Source organism: Nipponia nippon, unplaced genomic scaffold, assembly GCF_047370975.1.
Source record: "Nipponia nippon isolate SJK-2023a ecotype South Korea unplaced genomic scaffold, ASM4737097v1 scaffold_2, whole genome shotgun sequence".
In the NCBI taxonomy this organism is placed as follows: domain Eukaryota; kingdom Metazoa; phylum Chordata; class Aves; order Pelecaniformes; family Threskiornithidae; genus Nipponia; species Nipponia nippon.
Genome location: NW_028262336.1, coordinates 114,029,623 through 114,055,606, shown reverse-complemented (window position 1 = coordinate 114,055,606; position 25,984 = coordinate 114,029,623). Strand labels below are relative to the sequence as shown.

Sequence of the window (25,984 nt, the reverse complement as noted above, 5' to 3'; positions counted from 1 at the left end):
CTATTAGCCATGACTGACAGTTCTTCCAAGATTATTTTACAAAGAGGAAAAACGTAACAGCTATGAACACATTAAATGCTGGATATCAGAAAAAAAAGAAGTCCACAGAGTGGTCCTTACCATTAGACATAGATACTTACAGAGATAGAAGGTTAATATAAAAACTACTGGTAATGTTGATTTTCTTTATCAGAACCCAAGAAGCAAGCTGGCAATTGCCTGGCTTCAGTTTAATCTGTCAGCCAGTGACAGGTGAATGGATAGCAAAATCACTATTACTCGTATGAGCACAGAGGAGCTCCCTCAGTTTCCTTGTACAATAGGAACATTTTGCCAAATAGTGTAAATCCTTATTATATTGGGCATCTTCAGAACTGTAAGACCAGAAGCAAACACCTGCCTCAAGGAACTACCTACAAGTGAGGTTATCTTACTTTGGACAGAAGAGTGTAATCCCTGAACTTCTAGTCTACCCTTAAGCACTTAACATCTTATAGGCACCTAAGTTTTTCTCAGTGGAGTTCTAGAGTCATATTGGGTTACGCTTGTGAGCATGTCCAAAACTGCTACCATTTTGCCAGAGATGGATGGCTTAACATCTATTCCATATCCAAACTCAATCAGAACGCCTGGACTAAGCACCCTTATCCGTGAGTTTCACCCCTGGTTGACTTAGTTCTGATCCAGTGCTCATTAACACTCGAGTTCATTACAAAAGGCTGCGGCCACAGATTTAATTCAGAAAAATATACCCTTTTGTAAAAATATTCTGGAGGAATATCATTCATTCATTTAAACTTTAATGCAGCTCAGGAAGATGACAGATCTATCTCGCATGACTTCTCTACCCACCAAGCAGAGAGAGGAGGAGGAGGCCTGGAATACCTGTACAGGAGTGAAGAATAGACGTGGAGGACTCGTTAAGCTAGACAGAATTTATCAGCACGTATGAAAATGGAGCACTATCATATAGTTCAGTGATGAAGACACTCCCGTGGATTCCAGTCCTTCAGACAAAATACCAGGGAGTAGAATGAATATATCCATTTCCTGGATGACTGCTTAAATACTTCATTACACCTCAGCTCTTGCAAACTCCATTTGTAGGTACTTACAGTTGCAGCTTACACTGTTGTTGCCAGCTGCCTACAAGCAAAGCATGGGAGTGCTAAGTGCGGTTCCATATCACTCCCTTTGTGTGCCCAGCCCTCAGTCTTCCCATACCTTCACCTGTTCCCACCAACTACCTTCTCGTTTGGAATGGAAGTTACTACCTTTTCAGCTGATGAACGTCCGTTCAGATGATGGACATCCCATCAAGAGCCAGGTCAGCTGAGCTCCCTCCAAAACAGGGTCAATACTACATCCTCACTTCATTGGGGTATTCTCAGACTTAAATGAAGACAGATGTGTATACACACACACACACACACAGAGATTTTTTTAAAAAGGCAGAAATTCTTCACTAGAAAAATAAGTATTGAACTTTCTGGAAAGATTAAGAATTAAAAAAAAAAATTTAAAAAGCCTGAGAGCTTCTTGATTACACTACAAAGTTGTTTAGGTAAATCAGTTCATTAAATTAGAGCAAATAATGGGGACATCGCTAAATCTGGTGATTTCATCCATTTAGGACAGCCTTTGTCAAATTTTATAAATGACTTCATTAATTTCAATTTAAAGCTATTTTCCAACAAACAACTGATGTCTGTTTTATATCTGCCATCCTTGCCTAATGAAAGCTTGTCCCAGAAACCCCAATAAAGTCTGCAAATTCTGAAGATACTGAAGTATGCTAGCTTCAACACCTTCAATTATATTTTTCCAAGAAAAGTCACATGAAGGTATAAGTTACGGACTAAAAAGCTGTCTGGGTAAGCCAAACTTCTCTCTTCTGTATCACCAAAGGCAAATCTCATTTTGCAAAGCAAACCAAGATGTCCAACACTGGTCTGGCTCCAATAACAATAATGATATTTTCAGATAATACACATATAACCCTACTTATTTCCAGCATCAGCCAGATACCTGCCTCAGCTGTTACCTTTTCACAAGATAAGGTGTTTTCTCTCTGTTGGGAGGGAGAGAAGAGGTGATTCATTGCCACAGGAGAAAAAGTGCATAAGCCTCCACCCCATACTTGCCATGTGGTGAAGGTCAAACCTGGCTAGACACAGAGACCACCAGAGGCAGGGGACAATGACAACACTGTGTTTTCATGTCATCACTATGCTGTTCAGACAGTGTGAGACCTAGCTATCGTTACAGCATTAAAAGCACTATTAATTTGAAAACATAACAACAACAACAAAAAAAAACCTATCAGCATTAGATGAGCCAAGACAAAGGACAACAGGGTTGACAAAGAATACAACATGAGGGAAAAGCAGCATCAGGATGTACACCACCTTTTTAAATGGGATATAAATGCAAATGGAGTATTCTGGATATAATAATGAAGAGGTAACCTATGCAAGTTGCTAGGGCACTGGTCATTTCCTTCTGCGTATAAAAACAAAAAAGGTGTACATTTGTGAATATTGTAATGCTTAAACAACCTATGACTTAAGAAGGCTCAGTACTGTGGCAGACAGGAGAAACAATTTTAACAGTTGAAGGAGCTGGGGAAAAAGAAAAGTCAAAGAAAAAGCAAAGTTTTAAAAACCGGGGGGGGGGGGGGGGGAACATTTCTAAGAAGCACGTCGCTTGATAACAAGAAACTTGCCCATCTGCAACATTTGGTTGAAATAAGCACAAAATTTTGTTTGAAATGGTGGAAAAGACAAATACACTCACAGGCTAAATATTTTGGACTGAACACAAGATAATCATGTAGAGGAAAACCATAAAAAGAGCATCATGAAAAGGTATAAAGGAAACGGAATAATTTTAAAAATTTATACACAGCAGACAGGCAAAGCAAAGATGAAGTTAACAACAACAGAACATATCATAGGAAACATGACAAATGCCCTAGTTCTTTAAAGACTTGGATAACTCTACAAGTTTGGAAGCTGAAGACATAACCACAGATGTCACAGTGAAAACTCAAAAATCCAGGGCATTGCTAATTAGTCTGAAATGAAACAGACCTTTGTAGAGGAAAAAACCCACCTTATCCCAAACCTACCAAACCTACGTGGCCAAGCAGGGATACGACAGCTCTCCCAGGAGGACTAGTCGAAGCAACACGCAGAAGGGGCAGCAAGTACAGGAGCTGAATGAGTGGAAGGACGTGCCTGACTGGGGATTTCACACAACCAGGACCCTTCAGAAATGGTTACTTGTTACGATTATTCACTGAAAACTGTGAAGGGGCCTGGTGCCCCTACGGAGTCTCCAAAAAGATGCTGACTTCAAGTGGATCAGGTCCCTCCTTCCCCACATTTTTGTGTTGCTGAGACAAGAAAAGGGATGGAAATTTTCCACAAGGAATGGCTGCATCTTTTCCATTTCTGGTCTCTAAAATTTCACCTCATTGTATACACAACTTTTCAAAAAGACAAATCACTAAAGACAATAGACATTACAACAGCAATGCTGTTTTGCTCAGCAACTGCACAGAATAGTAAACATCAGATTCTTATGTCAACTTACAAGCATCTAATTCCTTTTTAAAACATCCATTCCAAGATTTAAGTGTCTTCACTAAATTTTTTAAAACACCAACATTTCAAAAAGGATGCCCTTGTTGAGCAGCCTATTATTTTCCCAAAATGAACAGAATTCACAACGTGTTCTACGTGTCAGAAAAACAGACTTCATGTGTCTTTGAAGACAGGCTCCAAAATGTTAGATCCTAACAAGAGTTGCACTTTCTTTTTTCTTCTCGTTTCTGCATGCCAACACACTAACATACAAGCAGTAGAAGACTATCTTCTGGATCTGAACCATGGAATGAGTTAGGGCAGGGGTGGAACTTAGTGAAATAGAGCTGCCTCTGTACCCACTCAAATGCTCCCCCTTTCTCTTAATGCATCTGATAATCAAATTCTTCACTAAGTTTCCATCCTCAGGAGGGTCAACTGTTTCGCTTCAAATATTACACTCCCTGTAGGCTGCTACCAAACTTAAAACATCTGGCTGAAGATCAAGCAAAAATCCAATACAGTAATCAAACACCTAAAACTTTTTTTTTTTTTTTCAAAAAGCCTTTTATAGACTAAGAGAAGAAAAATGACCAAATCTGCCCATAAACGATGATTAACTTCTGACTTAGAAGTATGATTTCAGACATGCTTCTGGAATGTTTTTAAGTAAAAGTATCACATTTGATACAGGTATCAATGGTTTATTTCCATGTTTAATGATCATCCACATAAGTAGGCATATGTTTCTTTCCCACCTTTTTACTGTTTAAAGGTGCTCTTGTTCTGCCTCAAAAATCACTTCCTCAGCTTCCCGATAGGTATCATCCTGTGAGGTCCTTCGAAGTTGTCTACTTATTCTAGCAATAAGCAATTCACAACTGAACATACCACTAGAACAACTCATTATTTTAGCATGATATAAAACTCAGTAGCTGCCACCAAACACTAAGCTGCTGCTAAGCTGCTATTAAGCTTCTGTTTTAGAAGTAGTCCTCTCTAGATATGAACTTTTCTCCAGGTGAATGCTCTGATCTTGGAGACACAGAATGGTTCACAAACCAAGTAAACTTTTGTTTTGTGGAAAAAAACAAGCATTATACTGGAGCATACACACAAGATGTATACCTGTATAAGCTGATTTCTGTGGATATACTTCCATTTTTCCACATGCAAGACTTCAGATGGCCTTACACCCTATTTGGGGCATTACGCTTCAAGAAAGATGCAAACTTAACCGGAGAGAAACTGGAAAAAAGCAAGAAGAATTACTAGAGGACAAGAAAAAGTTCTTTTTAAAAAAAACAGTTGGAAGAGAAGGAAGACAAAATTAGGGAACACATGCCGGTAGGTTGCAAAAACTCAAAGGGTTTTGGCAAACAGAGTATGTGATGAATAAGAGGAAAACAAAAAGGATTAAATTGTAGAAGAAATGCAAGTTAGGTATTAGAAAGGTTCTTCTAACATTAAGGACCGTAGAACAACAGTACAGTTGCCTAAAAAGAATACATACTGAATTCTTTGAGTCCAAACCCTACAGCTGGCAGGTTTTGGGGTTTTTTGTGAGGGTTTGTTTGTTGGGTTTTTTTTTCCCCTAGTTTCGAAGAATCCAGAGTCCTGACACGAGGCATATGACACTGACTATAACATATTTAGATTTAATATTCCAGAGAAAAGGAAAAGGCAAGAAATTATATTAATATTTAGCTTTAGAAGACAAAGTACAAAAAAGAAGTGGCCTATCAAAGAGAAATTAAAAGGATAAAATAATTATGGACAGCATGAAGACTAATGTGAAGTCATGTTAGAGACTCAAAGTAAATGCATAGTACGAACGAAGATTAATCTAATGGATCAAATACGCCAGACATGATTATTCAGAAGATTAAAGATGTTATTAGAGGTAAAGACATCTTTCAGAAGTCAAAAGCCTGTCTAAATAGAACTAAATTAAAAACATTGCATAAATATAGAAAGGTAATTGTATTAACATAAAAAGGCATGGTAAAAGTTGATTTTGAAGAGGATCTTACTAACAATAAATACCAAAGCTATTTCTAAACACACCAGAAGCAGAAAGCCTTCTGGCAGGAAAAAAAAAGATGATCAAATCCTTATAGCAGTATCAGAAGATGACATTTGAATAATAAATTAATTATTTGCATTCCAAATATAAGATTTTCCTATTCCATAATTTTTTATTTTTTTTTTTAAAAACAGAATAAACTTTAGGAATTATCTTTAAATTGAAATGTCAGTAAACGGAGTTTTCAAGCAAGTTGCCATGAAGAGATTATTTTCACTGGAGGTCCCAAAAAGAATTCCAATACATAATGTCCACATCCTTCACCATGCATTCCATCACTTAAACAGGCCTCAGTACAAAAATAATGGAGGGTGGCAAGTACAACATAGACCTTTGAAATGTGCCAAAGGCTTATTCTGGGAATTACGGGGCGATGCATCGAACACTTGTAATGGACAAATTCACACAAATATAATAAAGAACAGAATTCCTCTGCACTTGAACAAATGTGGCATACTGGGAAAGAGCCTTTGCACGGAAAAGCCATGACTCACAGAAGTATTGTACTTTTCTGAAGGATTTAAAGGAGTGTGGATACTGATCTAACTGAAAGAGTGTACTTAAAACTCTCATTTTTTCTGTTGATATTTTCTTTACGCATTTATAGGCTTGCATTCCTACGACTACATGACATAGTATACAGTAACACCTATAGGCCATTCAGCATAGCACAAGAATGGAGTAACTACTTTCCTTCCTACTAACAAACTGTGAAATCATCTAGGAGACCTTACAAATATTCCCAGGAACTGTACCATCTTTCATAAACGAGGCAATAATTATCTTTTTGTGCTTTATGTAGAGATTCACTTGAGTCCAGCTTTTTGCTTCTATTTTAACTTGCTTTTAATATCTGGGGAGCGTATCATTTCTTCACACAGTGGCATGGCATTACAGAGTTTACTTGAAACCTCTCAAGTTTCTGAAGTAATGGCTTCTCTTATTAAATAAATATTATTAAATATTAAACATATTAAGCTATATTATAAGCAGAAGTGTTGCTGATAGTAATATAATAATTATTGATTAATAATTATAATCAGATAAATATTACCTCTATTTATATAAGTAGAATATAAGTTTAAAATATATATTAAAGTACTTTAAATATGATACATGTTTTTAAATGTTAAAATTGAAACCAGAGGAGAAGAGGCTTGGTCACCGTCCCTGAATCTTGTGATGACTGCTATACAAACAATATAATTTACAGTCTGAAAAGAACAATGATAGTGTGTATTTACAGAATGAGAGGGGAATTTTTTGTTGCCATTAATTAAGGAACATGAATTTTTACGTCAGGCCAATTAAATATGCAAAGTACACAGTTGTTCTCACCAAACATACGAACCACTGTACAGCGATTAACACCCAACTGAACAAAACAAGACAAGTCTGGTTTTGAAAGATAAATGGTTTAAATTAGACACATAAATAAATAAAACGCAGTTCTAAAAAAGATTTTTGAACTCCCCAGAGATGATGTCTGTTCCATAATCCAGCAGGAGGAAATGGAAAAGCTTGGCCACCAGGTGCATGGCTTAATTTGAGGAACAGACACTGGAGTAGCTGAACAAAGAAAGTAAGCAGGCCAACATCTGAGATAGGATCTACTCAACTGGAAGTTATTTTCAATGCTAATAGCTAAAGAGAATAAAACATATTTTAACAGCAAGTAGTTGAGTCTCCATCCCTGGAGGTATTTAAAGGATGGATAGATGTGGTGCTCGAGGACATGGTATAGTGATGGACTTGGCAGTGCTAGGTTAACGGTTGGACTCGATGATCTTAAGGGTCTTTGCCAACCTTAACAACTCTATGATTCTATGATATTGTGGGATGTAGAGCTAGGAAACACAAACTTTTTTTTTTTTTTTAATTACTGAGCCAACAAAAAGCTGCATGCTGCATGACTTGAGAGCTGTCTGCAAATGCTTACTGAGAACTACACTGAAGTGGTACAAGCCCAGTATAATGAAGGAATAACAAAGCTCAGCAACAGTCTTCAGCAAAGAACAAACTTCTACAACCAAACACTACGGACAAATTAGATGCTGAACTAAGCATACAACCTGTTTCCTTTCTCTTACAGTCTATGGCCAATGGAAATGCTTTAAATATTGCATTATTCCTCTATTGGAAAAGTCTGTCCTTATAGTGTAATATCAAATAAGTGTCTAGAAGACATAGAATCATAAAATCGTTTAGGTGGGAAAAGACCTTTAAGATCATCAAGTCCAACCATTAAACATCTAGCACTTCATAGCTTCCATCCACTGTTTCCTGCTCTTTTCAATTACTCTTTCTTCTATCATTTCAGTTACCCTTTTCTTCAGTTCTCAGGTTGCGTTTACACAGGACCACCACAGTTATCGGAAGGATGAGTCAATCCCATTTAGAAGGAGCAGCCTGCCTCCTAAAGTGCTGGCTGCTTGTAAGAGCACATCTCATCAGTGAGGAGTTCAGTGTAGTCATTACCTGGAGTCCCCACGTAACACAAGTTTCAAAGCATCTAAGCTACCCTTCAGGGCCTGCCATTTGTTGTAAATAATGGAACTGTCCACTTCAAGGTAATGCCTATAAAATCAGTAGGCAGACCATTCTCCATAGCAAGACCAAGGCTTGGATCTCACAGCAAGATGAAACTAAAATGGTCACGGGTCTGTAACAGTAGTCCAGCGTATAAAACTTGTCTCTTTGATTTGGGTTTCTTATAGTGGAAAAATTAAGGGAAATAGCAGCGTGAGGAAGGGAAGCAAGAACAAACTTCAATCTAGGTTAAAAATTTAGTATTTCAAGAAAGACTCAGTAAACACAGTAATAAGCATCACTATTACAGCTGCAAAAGGGATTAAGCTAATATAGAAATTAGATTAAAAAAAAAGGTTTTACAAGATCAAAAAGTTGGTCTGTCATAATCAGGACCTTGCACTTAACAGTGAGGAGAAGCACTAAAAAAAAAAATCTAATGCAGGCTGTAACACAGAAATGAGCTAGCCTACATAAGAGTATCTTCATCAGGTAGTGCTAAGTTTATGTATAAAACATAAGACAAAAAAAAAGGCTCCAAAAAAAACCATAGCTCCTATTTATAAATGAAAACATTCATTATTACAAAAGGATTAGATACTTGGATAACCACTAATTGTTTGGTCTCCTTTCGTTCCCCCAGTCAGCAAGTGACACAGGTTAATAACATGTTATGTAAAAACATAATTTCATCTTATTGATATAAGATTGATTGCCCTTTAAATCCAACAATTCTTTGTTCTTATATTATGAAAAAGGGTATTTTAGCTAAACTGTTTATTATGCAGAGTAACTAACCTGACCTTCTTATTAATCTCCTCTTTACACTGAATGCCTCCAATCATCCCAGCATTCAAAAATCTATTCGCTCTCAGTACTTCTTTTCTTAGAGATAGGGCTATCAGCATAATATCTCATGAGTAGAATGGACACGCACACAAACCTCAAATCAAATTCAGTAACAGCCGTACTGCCAGTCTGTGGAAGTAAGACTAGAACTAGTAATGTGTAATTTACAGCAGCTTGTAATGTGTCCAGTGATGTGTCTAGCAACAGGGGAAAACTAAAGTGATTAAGTCTAACTTAACAATAATACTGAATGTCATCAAGCCACATAACCTTGCAAATACCACTTTAAAAAAAGGTCTGAAGATGCAGTTTGGTATTTTAAGTTGTTAGCTACACTTTGAAATGGTTAGTCAATTAACCATACCATCAGTGAGCCACTACAGGTATAGGATGTAAGAAAATTTAAAAATGCAATGATTAGAAGGATTGCTTCTACAGCAAGAAATCAAATACAAAACATATATACTCAGATCATAAAAAAAGAAATGTATTGCAGCATGTCTGCTCTTAATATGAAACAAGAATTTGTGGACTTATCAAAGACAAATGTAATACAAGAACGGGAAGGTGATAAGCAGAAATTCGGCATATGTAAATAAAATAGCATTTACTTAAGTAAATACAAAAATTTAGTAACAAGTAAATATAAAAGTCCAGTAAAAATATTGCAAGAAGTTTCAAAAATGTTCAGGACTTAATAGTCACTATTTAGGAACGAGATTTATCCTAGCTCTGGCATATGAGGTATTTTCAGAGAGTGCAGTATCAGAAAAGGCAATTTTACAAACTGAAAGCAACAGATTAACCCAACCAAAAATAGTAATTCAGGCATATGAGGGAGCTTAATAATGTATTTTTATTAGAAAGAGAAGCAGTCCAATCTAAAAAATTATTATTAAAGGTGTATATGTAGAAAAGGGTCTTCAAAAAAAAAAAAAAAAGGTAGAGGAAGAATGTGGACAATTAGATGTTGCAGAACAAAGATTCAATTCTGCATCCTTTTAAGCTTCTACTCATGAATACCTATACCCTCAAGTCATTATCACTGCTGTTACTTTGGGAGACATCAGAAGACAGCCAAAGACTTGAAAAAGCAATGAGCCTATAACATCATCTTACCTAGAAGCAATTCCTCTGGGCTCACAGGCAGAACAGAAAGGGAAAGCTGATATTGATATTGACATTGGTAGTGGCGCATCCATTCCAGACACTAGTGGAGAGCTCCACTCTCCACAGCCGTTAGTGCAGCGCCCATGAAGAACCTCTGCAAAAATCCCACGTGCACAAATATGCAAGCCATGCTGCTAGCTGAAAGTATCTCGTTATCCAGATGTGCTGGCCAAAAGCCAAATGTCTTAATTCCTTTCAGAAGGATGGGTGTATAGTTTAATTGCTCCTCTTAAACAGCCTGTTTCTATGAAATGCTTCTACTTTTTGTTGGTAGCAATGGCTAATGAGACCTAACCTGTGATGACACTAAAGACCAGGTGGTCCGAACACTCACTGGCTGATCAAATTCTCCTTTCAAAACCTCATTTTGAACACAGTCATTGTGCTTCATTGCTTAAACATACAAAATACATTATTAATTCATGGTTCACACTTTTCTAACTGGTTTTACATGTAAATGATTTGAAATCCAAAAAGGTGTAATACCATGTGTTTACTAAGGCTGGGCAAGGACCAAGAGAAGCATCAGCAAGGTTCTACCTTTCCATTTCAAATTGGAAGTATCTACTGCATCAAAAAGGCTTTCCAGGAATGTTTTTGCTTACTTTTTTTCTTGGTATAGGGGTGTCAAATTTGTTAAGAAAAACAGAATTCACTCTGAGCAAACAGAGTAATAGGGTGTCATAGAATCACAGAATATCAGGTTGGAAAGGACATCAAGGATCATCTGGTCCAACCTTTCTTGGCAAAAGCACGCTCTAGACAAGATGGCCCAGCACCCTGTCCAGATGAGTCTTAAAAGTGCCCAGTGTTGGGGAATCCACCACTTCCCTGGGGAGATTATTCCAATGGCTGATTGTTCTCATTGTGAAAAACACAGCAGTAAAAATATGCAGAAATTCTACTTGGTGTTAGGAGAAAAACAGAGCCAGAAAAACGGGCACCATCAGCTACAAGTGCTGCATGGCACTTGGAAAGGGCTTTTGCTTCCAGTGTCAAAGCATACTCCAGAGCTTTCGTATTATCAGTTTGAACTCTTAAGAAGTTTTATCTGCTCTGTCTTTTTATACCTGTTACATGTACTGAAACCAGTAAGAAATTTTATATCATTTAGTTGCTGATACAATTTCTCCCATATTTTTTAATTTCAAAAACCAATTTCCTATAAATTACATTCAGGAAGTTAAGACAGTTTGTCTTAATCTGTTTCTGTCTTATAAATAATTGTGTAATCTTCTTACTGACATAAACAAGAGTGTTCATGAAATACACTCACCAGAAACTGCATATACCTATTATTTTTAAACAGTATGCACCAATGATATTAAAGCTGTTCTGCAAAAGCATGCCCACTTTATTATGCCCTGTTCCAGTTAGAGCTAGTCAACTCTTTGTACAGAAAACACAAACTTTGGCTGAAGAAAGAATGGCACAGCCATCCTGCAGACAAGATTCAAGAGTGATGGAACAGCAGGAATTAGAAATTATGATGAGCTGAAAACATCTGAGAGTAAACAGGCCAATAGCCATCTGTTGCTGCCTCTCCCCACCATCTGAAGTTCCAAATGAAATCACAATTTTTATTGTGCACTTCGAGAGGATCATTAATCCCTAGCATTCCAGTTTTCATACAAGTACCTCAGCTATATTTTTCTGAGAAGCTGTTTCAAATAATTTTTGAAATTATTCTTTATATATTTTAAGTCTAAAAGCATTACTACAACTGTATTTAAGTTCTGCACTGGTATGTCACAATGAAAGGCCATGTGTCATTAAAACATATTACAGGTAAATTTTGACAACCAAATACTGTGTTTATAGTCTCAATCCCCAAACCTAAAATTAATCATGCTGGCACACCTGCAATTTTGAATGTTAATTTTCAGGGTGGGTTTTTTGTTTGTTTGTTTGGTGTTGGGTTTGGGTTTTTTAAAAGAAAAAAAAGAAACAAACACATCAGAACCACTGATGATTATTCTTCTTTCTTTCACTTCCTATTCCGAAGTATTAATCACTAGCTAAATTTTACATGTATACACATATATACACAAACACACCGCTTTACTTTTAGATAACTGTCTCTTTTTCCAAGGAATCACTGTCATTTTTAAGCTATTTTTGAAAAGGCCAATCTTGAAAACACGTGAAAAATAAAGAAACATTCCCATTTTTCCCTATTATCATTGTTGGAATCAATAGAATATTATTTCAGGTTTGTTCCACAACTGATTCCTTTCAGCTACTCCTAATGTCATATACTTTACTTGTCTCAGGATAATAACCATGCTGCAAATAATTTGTCTGGATAAAGAGCCAGCATGTTCCATCTTAACGCAGAACTACATGTAATGGTATGTAATGGATGATATTTTATCATAAATAAGATTTGAGGTATAAGCCAAGCTGTTGTCTTCAGTTTACTTTCTGAAAAATGGTGCTAATTCTTCAAAAATAAGGAAAAAAAAAAAATCACTTATACTGAGCTAGGTTCTCCAGAATTCTCTCTCAGTCTGGACTCTAATGCATTTTGGGGATCCAAATTAAACATCAGACTTTCAATAGATTAAAATTTGTGTTCAGATGTAGTTGTAAGAGGAGGCATTGGAAACATAATCATCCTTATTATTTATACTTGGGAAGAATAATTAAATTTAAAAAAGCAGAAGCATTTGAAGTACACAAAGCTCTTGATATTATGAAGGTTTTTACTAAAAGATGAGCCTTAATTAGGCCATAAAGCTAGATAAGTTGACTTTTTCTTGCACTGTAAACCTTCTCCACCAGAGATGCACAAGCAATGGACTGGAGAGTGTTACTCTTACAGAGGCAACAGGTAGCCTAGAAAAAGTTTTCTCCTTTAAAGCAGCATCACATCAGTCAGATGTCTACCGTAAAGTGAAATACAGTGCCTGCCAAAATTGAAGACTATTGCTCTACAGATATCTTTCATGCCCAAAAGGCTTCACAGAAGCACAAAATAACCTTCGTTACAAAAACTTTGGCAGGTTTCTTCTGAGTTTTTTGCTCTATCTTGAGGAATATATCTATCTTGTGGAATACATGTGTATGGAATTTTATGTGTGTGTACATATCTCTATATCTATCTCAACCACTGTTTTCTTCCTTATGCTTTAAATATATTTATTAAATGAATCATACTAGACTGAAGGCTGATGGACTTTCATAGAAAATTCAGTTATTCAAATGAAGATTTGTTATGCTGAAATCATTTGTTTTCCTTACAATTTCTCAAATGCATGACAGAAAAGCCTGTATTTGTTTCTCTCTACTTTTTCAGAACTTTCAGTCTCTTCTTTTAAATACTCTATGATAGTATATAGTTATATAGTATAACCTCTACTGTGTTATTTTGCTTAAAGTACCACCTTCTACCCTTCATTCGATTTTGTATTGACTTTGTATTTTAAACACAATTCATCATTATTAAGAACTGTCTCTAGCAATCGCTCAGCAGAGACTACTTTCTGTCTCCTGCATACTGATTAAGTGCTATGGAACCCAGTAACGGGCTTAGCGATGAGAAGGGTTATTTTCTTACAGGCCATAATTCGTTTGGAATTGAAAACAGTTTTAAAAGATGCATACACTTATACTTCATTCATCCACCACCATGAACTTGAGTTTAGAAGTACCTAGTTTTGTATCATGTCAATATGTTTCCTGATTGATTAAAAAACACAAACAGAATCAAGTCAGTCTAAACACTAAAGCAAATGAAAAACTCTAATTCTTAGGCAGGGACCATATTGATGGAAATATGGTAAAAGATGGAAAAAAATCTGAAAAAAAAAAAATCAAAAAAGACAAGCGCACAAATAATACACATCATAAATTATTTAGAATCATCATAAAGAACATGTTCTATGTGCGGATTAAAATATAAAAGCAGCTATATTGACTGGATCAAACCAAAGCCCTACATGCCATCTCCAGCAGTAGCCAAAAGTGAATGCCTAATGAAGAATACAAAAAGACAGGATGCCTCCAAGCATTTGCAACTCAGCAATTAAGAGCCAGACATAATTTCTGTACAATCCTCAAGGGATTTATTTTTCATGAACTTGTACAGTCTCTCCTTAAATGTACTTAAGCTTCCAATACCCACAACATCCTGGAGCAACCATTCTGTGAAGAATCACCTTTTCCCCATTTGTTTTCAATCTGCCTCTTGCTCATTTAATCTTTTACCTCCCAATTTTTGTACCACAAAAACCACTGCAAGTGATCTGCCTCAAAGGAATGCTAATGTTCCAGATATATTTTGTTAAGTAAAAATACAGAATAAAAGTATAAATGACATACTGACAATGGCAGAGGCAGCATCCTCATAACCAATGCACTCAAATCAAGAGTTGTGTAGCACTTTCAGATAACAGAAATACAAACTGTACTTAGAGGTAAACAGTGCACACACGGGAGTTATTTTTTAAATGCTGAAGTCTCCACAATTTTCTGCTGTCTCCTTACATTCAATAAGTACTCATTTTCATCACCTATCCTAACCCAGAAACGCTATGGTATAGCTGTCTTCTCTTACATAGTTTCACTAGGGCTCGAAGTACAACTTTGATTTTTTTAAAATACCCATGAAAATTTAGACATAAATGGTGCTTATGTTCAGATGCTTAATTCTATCACAAATGAAATGAAAGTATTTAATTCAGGGTTAGTCCCTTCATACAGTCCAAATGCCACTTTTGCATATTCACCCAGTTTTTTGATTTCCATACACTCTGAAGGTTGCCTCTTGCTCATATGTAAACACAAAACAAGCACAACCTACATTTTAATTCATCTTTTTAAAAAGGGTCTTTGCATATGCATTTATTGTAGCTGTATATATGTGACCCAAGTATTTAAGCACGATAGCCTTTAAGGCCCCAAATTCCACTTAACAGATGCCCTAATTTAACCGTAACCCTACTAAAATTTATAGAACTAGATGCTTCAGGTAGCCTGCGGTGAACAACAGAGGGGCTCTACCCAAGCTGAGACATCCACGCAGCGTGCAAGAGACACACCACACAGGTAGCTTCTGTGTGTGGACTTTCAGGCTGCTACATTCATACAAGTCGATGTCTCTCTCACTGAAGCTGAGTACACGAAACCAGTTGAGACAGCTATACATTCTGCACTTCTAGGCATTTTGCGCTTTTAGGTACAGGCTTTCCTTTTACAATACACACACAGTCTCTACCCCATGAGAGCTATCTAATCCCATGTGGCAAAAGTCAGGCTTGTTCGGTGTTAGAGTGCCTAAACTGTTATTCTGATCTAATTTCATGTTTCAAAATATAAAAAAATAGGATTGGAATGTTTATTTAATGTTACCAATATAGAAAATATTCTGTGATGCACTTAAGGATATCAGATATTGACACATTTAGAGGTGCGAAGAGAAGAAATATTAATAAATCTACCTTTTACCTCCAATTATCTTCCTGTCTAGTCTGGTGTTCTGTTTCACAAAGCCTTGTTACTGAGGACCTTTCCCAACTTACAGCAGCCTGATACACAGTGGTGTCCCTTCACAGTCCTTCTGCTTACTGCAGAGCAGAAAACTTGTTTCTTAACTGCACATTCAGGCATTAAGCCTGATAACAGCAATGCTTCTTAGCTCTCCTAGCACAACTAACTAGGAAAATACGATAGCCCACCAGTTCAGAGGCTATTAAAAAAAAACGCTTATCCTCTTATTTAGGTTTCATATATACGTGTGTGTGTATATATGTATATTTGCATTTATAGATATAGATATTTTATTTAAAAAATTAGCTACAGGAAAGAAGTAGGAAAAAGTGCAATTAAGAAATTAAATATTTAAGATGAAGTGAAAATTATGTGGGGAAAAAAAAATAATGTGGAAAAAAATTAAACCACTTCAGTGAAACAATATCCCCAAACAACATTCCCTAGTATTTTTCATGAAGTACCAAACAAGTAACACAACAGCTACTCATATGCTTTCAAGAGGAATATATACAAAATCAAACCTCTTCAACCACACAAATTTTATTGAAAAATTCATATCTCAATTCAGGCAAAAGAATTTCATTTATAAAGCTACTCAAAAGCCAAAAACAATTCAAGAACAACTCAACTAATAAATTTTCATCTTTTCTGCACTTTGGACACATGGAAGGCTAGCAGTTGAAAACAAATCAAATGTTAAGACATGCAAAATGAGGGCTGGTAATGAATAAAAGAAATGCTTCAATACCACTGAAAAATGGTTTAAGACAAAGTTACTATTTTTTTTTTCCAATATCAAGAGAATCCAAACATGTTTTAGCCTGCACTGAATTTTAATCTGGGATACCTTCATACACAGAAAACCTATAACATTATCATTCATGGCTGTTCACTTTATTTACTAGAAACATCACACTAACTGCCAAGAACAAAGAAGAAAAAAAAAAGAAAACAACAACAATCCTCTTCCTCAAGGTAAATTTTTGCTATAGAATTACCCAAGTGGGCTTACTCAGGACGCAGCTATGGAATTCTCTCAATTCTTCGGTATCTTTTACAATTTTCATGCTATTCTAGGTTCCGAAAGATGTATACATTCATGCTTTTTGGCTTCTTTCAGCTGGAAAGCTCTACTTGCAACATCTAAATGCATCACAAACAGCAGGTCTTAAAACCACAGATTACTTTGGCCAAAAAGAAAACTAGTAACAAAATAGTTTTACGAGGATCTGTACACTTGGTGAAATATCTCAGCTGATAAACGTAAGGTTTTTAAACACTGAACATCAGTAGTTGAAAACTGTACTTCAAACCCACAATTTTGGGGTTGCTTGGGGTAGAATTCTTGTCTAAATCAAATGAACTGTAAAAGGTAGGTTTGCCTCTATTCTCACTTAGAAACAAACAAACAAACAAACAAAACCAGGATTTAAGCCACCACTTCGCAGTCCCTTCAGTCTGTAGCTTCTTGATCACTTTAAGGCAGAATAAACCAGCACTGCTGTCAGAAGAATTGATCGTGTCCTCTGTACAAACCCCAGCCGCCCATGCACACCCCCTTACTAGCACGAGTTTTCATTCAGTCACACAGCGAACTGAATTAGGAAATTGATCCATGTTCAATTAATCAAGAATAAAAAAAAACCTTCCTAGGGAGATGCATTCAGAATTGCCTTCACTGCTTCCTGATTTATCTCCCCAATTCTCCCAACAAAAGTGAAAATAAGGCAAAGCCACGTTTCAGGACCTTTCACCATGACATTGGCCATGCTGCTCCAAGGAACCAGAGGCAGACCTGCCTGAAACAAAATGCTTCGTGTTTGTTATGGTAGTGGAGGCAAAGCTATCAAACTTCAGGATCAATGGGACATCCATTGGAAAACTACTTCTGCGGAAACTGCTTCAGATACCTTACTTGGAATACAGCTGGCTGAACTGATCGAGGCTGTCACTTTGGTGGTCAATGTTACAGAAAAACTGATTCGTACAGTGTCAAATACACCTTCAAAAATCAGCCTCTCGTGTTACAAGATGGCTTCTGAACATCTGCGTTGTTTAGACACACGATGTGATACAGTTGGCCCTTGACACACAGGAGTACCCAACACATTCTGCCTGTGTCCCAGTAGTCCAAAATCAGTTTGAAGCTGTAAAACCAGTAAGACTACCCTGGCAACTATCACCGGGACAGGGCTTAGGACAGAGCAACTGTCAGCTTTGCTGGACTGCTCACACTCAAAAGCCACATAACACAGGCTAGAAGTAGCCATGAAACTGGCACAGGCAAGGCACATCCATAAAGACAAGAGAGTAAGCCTCTAAAATGTACAGGAAGCCTTTCACCCTCTGGAAAGCAAGCCCTGGCAGTAATTAAAACCTGAGTGAGTTCAAGTAAACTTGAAGGCTTTCATCGCGGTTTGGGGAGTCTGCCAATTTACTGCAAGCCTAAGAAGTTGAGCAACTTTACAGCAAGTTGTAAAGAGGTTGATACTGTTCTGGCATGATGCAGTTCAAGAACTAACCATCTGCAGAATTACAGACATCAGCCGTGTTGTATCTGTAAGGGAGTATTTGTATTGGCAAACCATGTAAAGTCCAAACAGCAGGACTGTCGACAGTCCTGGTTCCCACAAGCTAAAGATTACTTCTGGAAGACAGTTGGACTCTAACATAAAAATAAGCATTCTGAGATGAATAGACCTAAAAACCAAGCTTCTACATCTGGAATTACATAAGAAACTGATCCTGAGCTTCAGAGAAAACCAACATGGAGCACACAAGGGCAGACATTCAGCACCCGAGACAATTCAGAGAGGAAAGAGCCCTGGTTTTAAATCCCTTCAATCTTCCAAAGAAGCTTATATCAATCACAACACTGAAGTGGTCACTGGGGGCTTAGTCAAGCTACCACAGGAGAGGAAGAAAAAGAGGGGGCAGCCTAGGGTTATTCACGACTTTTTCCACCATGTTTAAAGGGAATGCAGGACAAGGAGTGGAGGTGCCCTGTTAAGTCCCCAGACCCAGCTTGAGTAAATACGCACGCAAGAGTGCAAAACTGAATATGGACAGGCACACAAAAGATAAAAGAAAAATCCTAACTACCTTATAGCATATTCATGAAAACAAATTACTAAGTCAATCCCTTTGAGGCTTTAGGACAGCAAGATGGTATTTCCAATCTAGCCAAGTCTATAATACACCTTTCTTTTTCAGTAAGGCTCCTCCTGGACTACTCATGCATTTTTCAGATGCCAGTCCAGAGATAGATTAGGACCCATGTCAGGCCAGAAGGATGCAGACTATTTCTTCTTTGTCAGTTCATCCTTCTGAATCCCCAAAATATTGCACCGCTGAGCTTGGTGTTGCTACATGCAGGGAGGAATCTCCCTGTTGCAGAGCAGCCTATCACTTAGTAAAAGCACAGGCTGTGAGGTCAATTGCCCTCAGAATGAAGAGAGATGTTTTTTTTTTAATTATTTTTCCCTTCTGAAAATTCAAGTAGTATTTACATTTGGTACTTTTGCAATGACTATAAGCTGTTAGTTTTGAAAATCCTTTAATTAAAAATTAAGATAAAAATCAGACTATGGTTAAGACTAAGGCTGACCAAAATTGTTTCTAAGGTACAGATCTTTATCAACATTTTTGAGGACCACCCATAACATGCCCTCTACTTTCCAGTTTTAAAATCTGAATGGACTTTTTCCTGTGTAATTACACAACTCCAATCTGCTTTATTCAGGTTTTTTTGTATACACATGATAAACATGCCTAAGAACTGCACTGCAATGAAGCAGAGTCTACCTACACAGAGCTTTTGTAACCTTAAATTCTTGTGAATTCAAGGACTGAGACTTTATACTTCAATACAACTGTAACAATGCAGTCAGCTAGAGGCCACACATGAACTTCCACTTCAGTCTGTCTCCTAAAGACTGGAGAAATACTAGTCAATGTATGAGGTCTGAGATGAAACCTTTTAGAAAAAAATATTAGTGACTTTTCAAACTCAGCTGAGTTGCAGCTGAATTTTTACTGTGGAATTGGGATCAAATTGGACAAGAACATTAGTTTTTGCCTAAAAGTCTCCTCTCCATCATGAGGACAGAGACCATAAATGAAGATACTGATCCTGTTTCCTTGTAGCTATACCAAATTGGTATGGAAAAAGATCACTATACATTTCTTGAATACCACCCTTTAAAAAGAACAACATTTGAAGCGTCAGCTTCTTCACAGACATCAGAGTGATGCAACAGCCAGGACCAAATCCTGGCAAGCTAAGCAAGACGCAGATCACCTGCTTTGGTGCCTACGTTAGTCACTGCACAGCTTGAAAGGCAAGACAGCCTAGGTTCCAGATCACAAGGTCTAGGCCTCCTGGGCAAACAGTCAACAACATGACACACATCAGTTTTACTCTTAATGGAAGATATATATCATTGCTGAGAAAATATTACCAGTAAAAAAATCCTGTGGAAGTTGCTAAAGTACAATGGAGAAAGTTTTGTTTACCATCAGAAAATACAATTTAATTTCAACAGTAACTCATCTAAAGTCACACCTTGTAATTTTCCTAAGTACATTTCATGTTCTCTATAATTCAGCTGCTACCTGTATTATACCACTGTGTTAGCACAAAGAAAAGAAGAATATTTTCCCCTTACCTCTCTGCCAGACTTTGCTGGAATCTGCCCTTGAGTCTCCCTCAATTTGCGTGCATTCTCAAGTTCTGCTTGAAGTTCTGAAGCTAACTCCTTCAAAGAAAGTGGTAGTACTCCATTAGTTTAACCATTTTAAACTTCTAGAGACTTTTATATCAGAATTAACTATTCATTCCATTTCTTCATGTTTTGATTTTTTTTTAAACTCTAATGACACAAAAGACTAAAGAAACCATGTCAATATAGTTCACACAATTCTGTAATGGAAATAAAATAAAAAAAAATTGTTCAGAACAAAGGTATCTAAAGTATAGAAACCTATATTGTCATAAAACCAGAAAAATTATGCTTAAACATTATTCAACTATACTAATAACTGCTTTGTGTAGCTAAGCTTAGATGCTACTTTATGTATAGGAAGCTAAATAAGAAAGCCTGAACACATCAAGTGTATAACCTTTCCAGGTTATGGTACATACTCTTTTATTTATTTTTATATATATACACACATACACACAATGGGTCTAGGGAAATCTCTCTCATACATTTTTGCTATGCAGTTTCACATCTCTCTACACCACGTGTCCAACCTTGGCACTTAAGACATTAATTTGGGTATGAAAATGGACAAGAAGTAGAAAATGAGAACTGTTTTCAGACTTGTGTAAATTGTTTCTGATACTCCTGCTCTCTCATCCATCTCTTTATTAAATAAATACAAGCATTTTAGAATATCCTGGTTTACTAAGAATTGCCAGGTGACCAGCTATCAACCTATAAGAAATACAACCATTTATACTCTGACCATTTTGCCAGTTTCATTGATTGGACTCCAACAATCATGCCTACACTTGTCGCCCCAAAATTGAGTCATGTGATCAACACCAAGCAGCAAGCCAGTAACAAAAATAGGATCAGAATTCATTTGTCCCACATGGTCAACCTTCAGCTCCAGCCACCAGGACGTGCCGTTACATAACCATCTGTTCTGGTGTGTGGGGATGAACTTGTTTAAACAAGCTGCATTTTCAATCTGATCAGAGAAAGTCCGTGAAAAAAAAAAAAAAAACATTTAAAGAGCAACAAGGCAAAGATTAGTTATTTTATTATTTATACTGCGGTTATTTTTTTTTAACTAGGCTAATTCAGAGTGTATATGTAGAAAAACGTATATATAAAATTAACAGTAAAATTGTAATGTTGGCTTCTGCTACATGATTTTGGTCAAAACAAAACTGTAGAAGAATCACACTCTCCCCACAGAACACCTGTATATTTTTATTCAAATTATTCTTATTCGGTTACTGTCAGGTTGAAAAGAAAAAAAACCACTTGTGCCCAAACTTTTGTTTGGACAACGCTATTGAAGCTGCGCAGTAGGGAAAAAAAAAAGTTTTCAAATTTTTGCTGCTCTCCATGAGAGTCTTTGGAAAACTTTCTCCTCCCCAATACTTTATAGCAACTACTGTATAGATAGCTTCAATTTTCCCCTGAAGGAAAATGTCTTAAAATAATATCTTAAGTGACTAACACCAGTCCCTCACAAACCTATCATACAATTACATTCATAAACATATTTTTTCCTCACTAGTGTATTTTTTCATATTAGCTAGGAAAACTACAGATTAAAACATGGAGACATCTACTTAAATCATTAATACTCATTATGTCTTAGTAGGAAATACACTGCTTGAAGTTACTTTTAATTCACTTTTGAAGTTGATAATACTTCAAATGGACAGGTTTCTAGAAAAGGTGTATTTGTTCAGACTTTGTAAAGCTACATACACACATTTGTGTCTAAAGTCTGTAGAAAAAGAATCCATAATATAAAATTGGTTTGAAACGAAAATATTTCTAAAATGAACACTGTCTCCTAACAAAATTTAAATTATGCGATAGGGGCTTTGACAAAGATCAACGCCACGTCCTAATCCAGCAATAAATACATATGCCAAACATCCTAAAACTTCCAACAAATCAAAGAATCAATGGCTCTCAGGAAATACTAATTTGGCACTTGAAGTCATAACGTCTTACTTATTACTTCTTAGTGATGTAGATTTTGCTGCAAATATTCTATCACAAGAGGGAAGGTAAGCAGGTGCAATAAAAATTAATCTTTAAAAAAAATACAAAGTGATAAGATTCTCTTCTAAAAAAATGTTATTTTATTATATCTTTCAAAAAATTTCAGTAATGCTTCCTTAAGAGCAGCTATTCAGAGCAAGCACTTGTAAAACACAGCTTAAAAACTAACAGACTATGACCTTGTTATAATTGAAACTTCCAGGCAGTACTACTGAATGCAATTAACTCACTACAGCCATACTTCATGTAACAAAAAAAAAAAAAAAAAAAAAAACTTCCAGAGTTTAGAGTGTTCCAAAAGAGTGGAATTCTTGATCCTTCAGGTTGCTGTCTGAAACAAGCCTCCTAAACCAACGTTAAACATGCAGCTGATTATGTCAGCTCCATGGACCCAGTCTCATTCAGGGCAGACATTTTGTGGAACTGACCACAAAGCATTACATAGTTGTTCTCATTGCAGAGCTGGATGCAATGGCCTATGTGGTTCCTTTCGGTTCTTTATTTCCATGTCATAATTAGTTAAGTATGTTTATACAGCAGAGCTATGGACCACAAGCATCTGCTTGTGACAAAGCTGATGAAATAAGAAAAGCTCCAGACACTGTCTACCTTGTAACGCAGACTGGAGCTTTGTAGTTTTCACCTACTCCCTGCTTAATAAAAAGACATTAAGTCCTATTAAAAAAAAAAAAAAAAAAAAAAAAAAAAAAAGCAGAGAACAAGAGAACAACTGGTTTTGGATATGCTGCCTAGCCTACATAAACCTGGGGACCTGAATCCCCTATTCTAGTCTATGAACCATTGCATTTAAAGCAGAAGTTACAATAAAAGCAGTATCTTCAACTCCTACCTGATCAAATTCTGCAGGACTTTATTTGCTTGAATCAATACCTTTTTTTTTTGTTTAGTAACTAAATCACCATGAGCTTTAAAGAAAAACAGCAGTGTATCATGACAATTTTTCAAAGACATTACCATGTCTCCCATGAGCTCTGCCTTCACAATCCTCGCTCCCAGTCTGTTCATCTCCTCTTCACTAAGGACCCGAGGCGGCTCAGCCGTTGATGTTTGTCTGTAAAACACCAGCAGCACTAAACGCATAGAAAAACAATGCGGTATTCACCTGTGTAATTAAATATTATATGCCTACTGTACTGGTACATATGTTCCTATTGTCAAAATAATTGATAACAACATATTATAAAAACATATTTGCAGTCAGAAGCTGCCAAGGACTTTGAAACCAAAAATCTTGAATAAAACTTTTGAGGCATGTTTCCTTTTACTTTGGAGATCAATTAAAATGAAAAGCACTATCTATGAACACTTTCTCAGCATGAAAAAACATTCAAGAGCCAGTAGCAGGTACAAGCAGACAGAAAGCAAGGAAAAGAGGAGCCAAAAGAGTAATTTAAACCCACCCTGTAACTGTCCTTTCTGGCTTTGGTCATGCTTTTACTTCTCAGCTCCACCAAAATCACCTATTTCCCCGTTGTTCTCCTGTACACCAAGTGGCCTTCCATCTCTTGAAAACTACTTATGTGCCCATACTTATCTGCTTACAGTACAATCTTTGCTTCTAAAGACATTACGGCTGATATGGTAGTTTCCATGGAAAAATTAACAAGTACCGTTTTTAAAATATGAAGTCTCCCTAGAGAAGCTACAGCTAGTAATAAATAGTATTGTATCTTAATTTTAATATTAAAAGGTCAGTGTATGAATTCTTATGATAATAAATAAGGTCTCTAAGAGTTATTGCAAAGAGGCATCAAACAAGCTTGGCTCTTTTTCTCTAACTCTAGGAAAGACAAAAACCAACTAACTCTGAAAGTAAAACATCTAACACAAAAGAGACATAAGAATATAGTTATGATGTTGGTCCCTACTACCAAAAGGGAGAGAGAGAGAGAATTCACTCACTACTCAATATGGTTAAACCCTGTAGGATTTGAAGAACAGGAGAACGTTGAAGACGGTGTCATACTTAACTGCCAGATCTCCCCAGCCCTGAGGAAATTACCAAAGTTACTTTCATCTGTTTTGAAGATGCCCAATCCAAAACCCAAAAACTCAGCAGAGACATTTACATTAACTTCATCTGAAACAGAACCTTCAAAGATGAAGTTCTCACTTCTCCTTAACCTATGTTTTTCAAAACAAGGCAGACTACTTCAGTAAAGGAAGCAAGAGATGTTTATTACTTCATACATGCTTTTTTTAAGCGGCGTTAGCACTTGAATCATCATCTGAACTTTTTGAGACTGGAGACATTGTTTTTTGTTTTGCCTTTTATCTTGTCTCAAATTAAACTCTGAAGCAGTCACATTATTAAGTGTGATTTTCAGCAAATGCTACCTGGATGGACTTTTCCTCTGGGGAGATCCCTTGGACATCCAATCAGCACTTTTAATTAACCTGTGTCATAACTGTCCAAAACACTTTGATTTATAGGCTGAAGAAACTCTCTCTGTGTTTTAGAGGGGATAAAACTTAAAAGGTACATTGTCAGCGTGAGAGATGAGGAACTGAACCAGCAACACCTATTAATCCAAGCCTTCACGTCAATGAAGAAAACTTTACTTTTTGTAACTGACTGAACACTACTGAAAGAGTACATGTATTACAAGACTTGAAACTCCAGGAAGAAGAAGAAAGTAGCAGCATATAAATTATTCCCAACAGATAACTACCCCACATATCCAAACCTTAAATGTTCCAAGAGCCAGAACAAAAACAGACAATTCCCACTGAAGAAAACGGGAAAACAGGTCATACACTATCTCAAACACACAGAAGCTTAGAGCGAAGAGTCAGCTTAAAAGAACTTGGAAATAAATAAGTCAATAAGCAGAGGCTATATGGTTTTCCAGACCTAAGTAATCTCCACTTTACTAATAAATCAGCTCAGTAATTGTATTGGCTAACAAACAGAATTAAAATATCAAAGGAGATGCACAATCGGCTTTAACAGTACTAAAGCAGAAAACACATGCAAAAGAAAATATCAGCTAAATAGCTTCTAAGCTTAGTTCTGTTCTGTGAGGAAAAGAAAATAATTATCTTTTCTATCATAATAATTGAATTCTTTTAACTTGAATAAGCAAACCACTTCCGTACACAATCTACTTTCCCAAAATTTGCAGCTCTGTCCAGTTACAGTTAGCGTTGCACTTACTACATGTGGTAACCAAAAGCTAAAAGGTAGTTTTTGTACTTGCAATAAAAAAAGTGATTCACCATTATTTAACAAAACAAAACAAAACAAAAAAAAGACTCTAAAGGAGTAGTTGCTTCTTTTAAGATAACGAGGCAAGGGTATCACTAACTTCTGCTCAATAATTACATGCTGGACTAGGTCTGGCTGGGATGGAGTTTACGTTCTTTGTAGCAGCCGGTATGGTGCTGTGCTTTAGACTTAACTGGTGACAGTGTTGATAACACACCAGTAGACAAGAGTAGACAAGAGTCTGTTGCTGAACAGTGCTTACACAGCCTCAAGGCTTTCTCCGTTT

General features: G+C 36.5%; 1 protein-coding gene across 6 annotated transcripts in view; it reads right to left on the bottom strand.

Annotated features, from left to right (window-relative positions):
• CWF19L2 (CWF19 like cell cycle control factor 2) overlaps positions 1 to 25,984 on the bottom strand; it is an 85,452-nt gene that overhangs the window by 33,395 nt on the left and 26,073 nt on the right. For 4 of the 6 annotated variants that reach the window (XM_087757241.1, XM_087757239.1, XM_087757242.1 and 1 more), the window contains 3 exons: positions 23,445 to 23,541; positions 21,313 to 21,411; positions 20,382 to 20,471 (listed from right to left, as the gene is read on the bottom strand). In XM_087757241.1, coding sequence (XP_087613367.1) covers positions 20,382 to 20,471; positions 21,313 to 21,411; positions 23,445 to 23,541 — 286 coding nt within the window. The remainder of the gene's footprint in view (positions 1 to 20,381; positions 20,472 to 21,312; positions 21,412 to 23,444; positions 23,542 to 25,984) is intronic. The other 2 variants (XM_087757240.1, XM_087757243.1) reach the window with 2 other exon arrangements.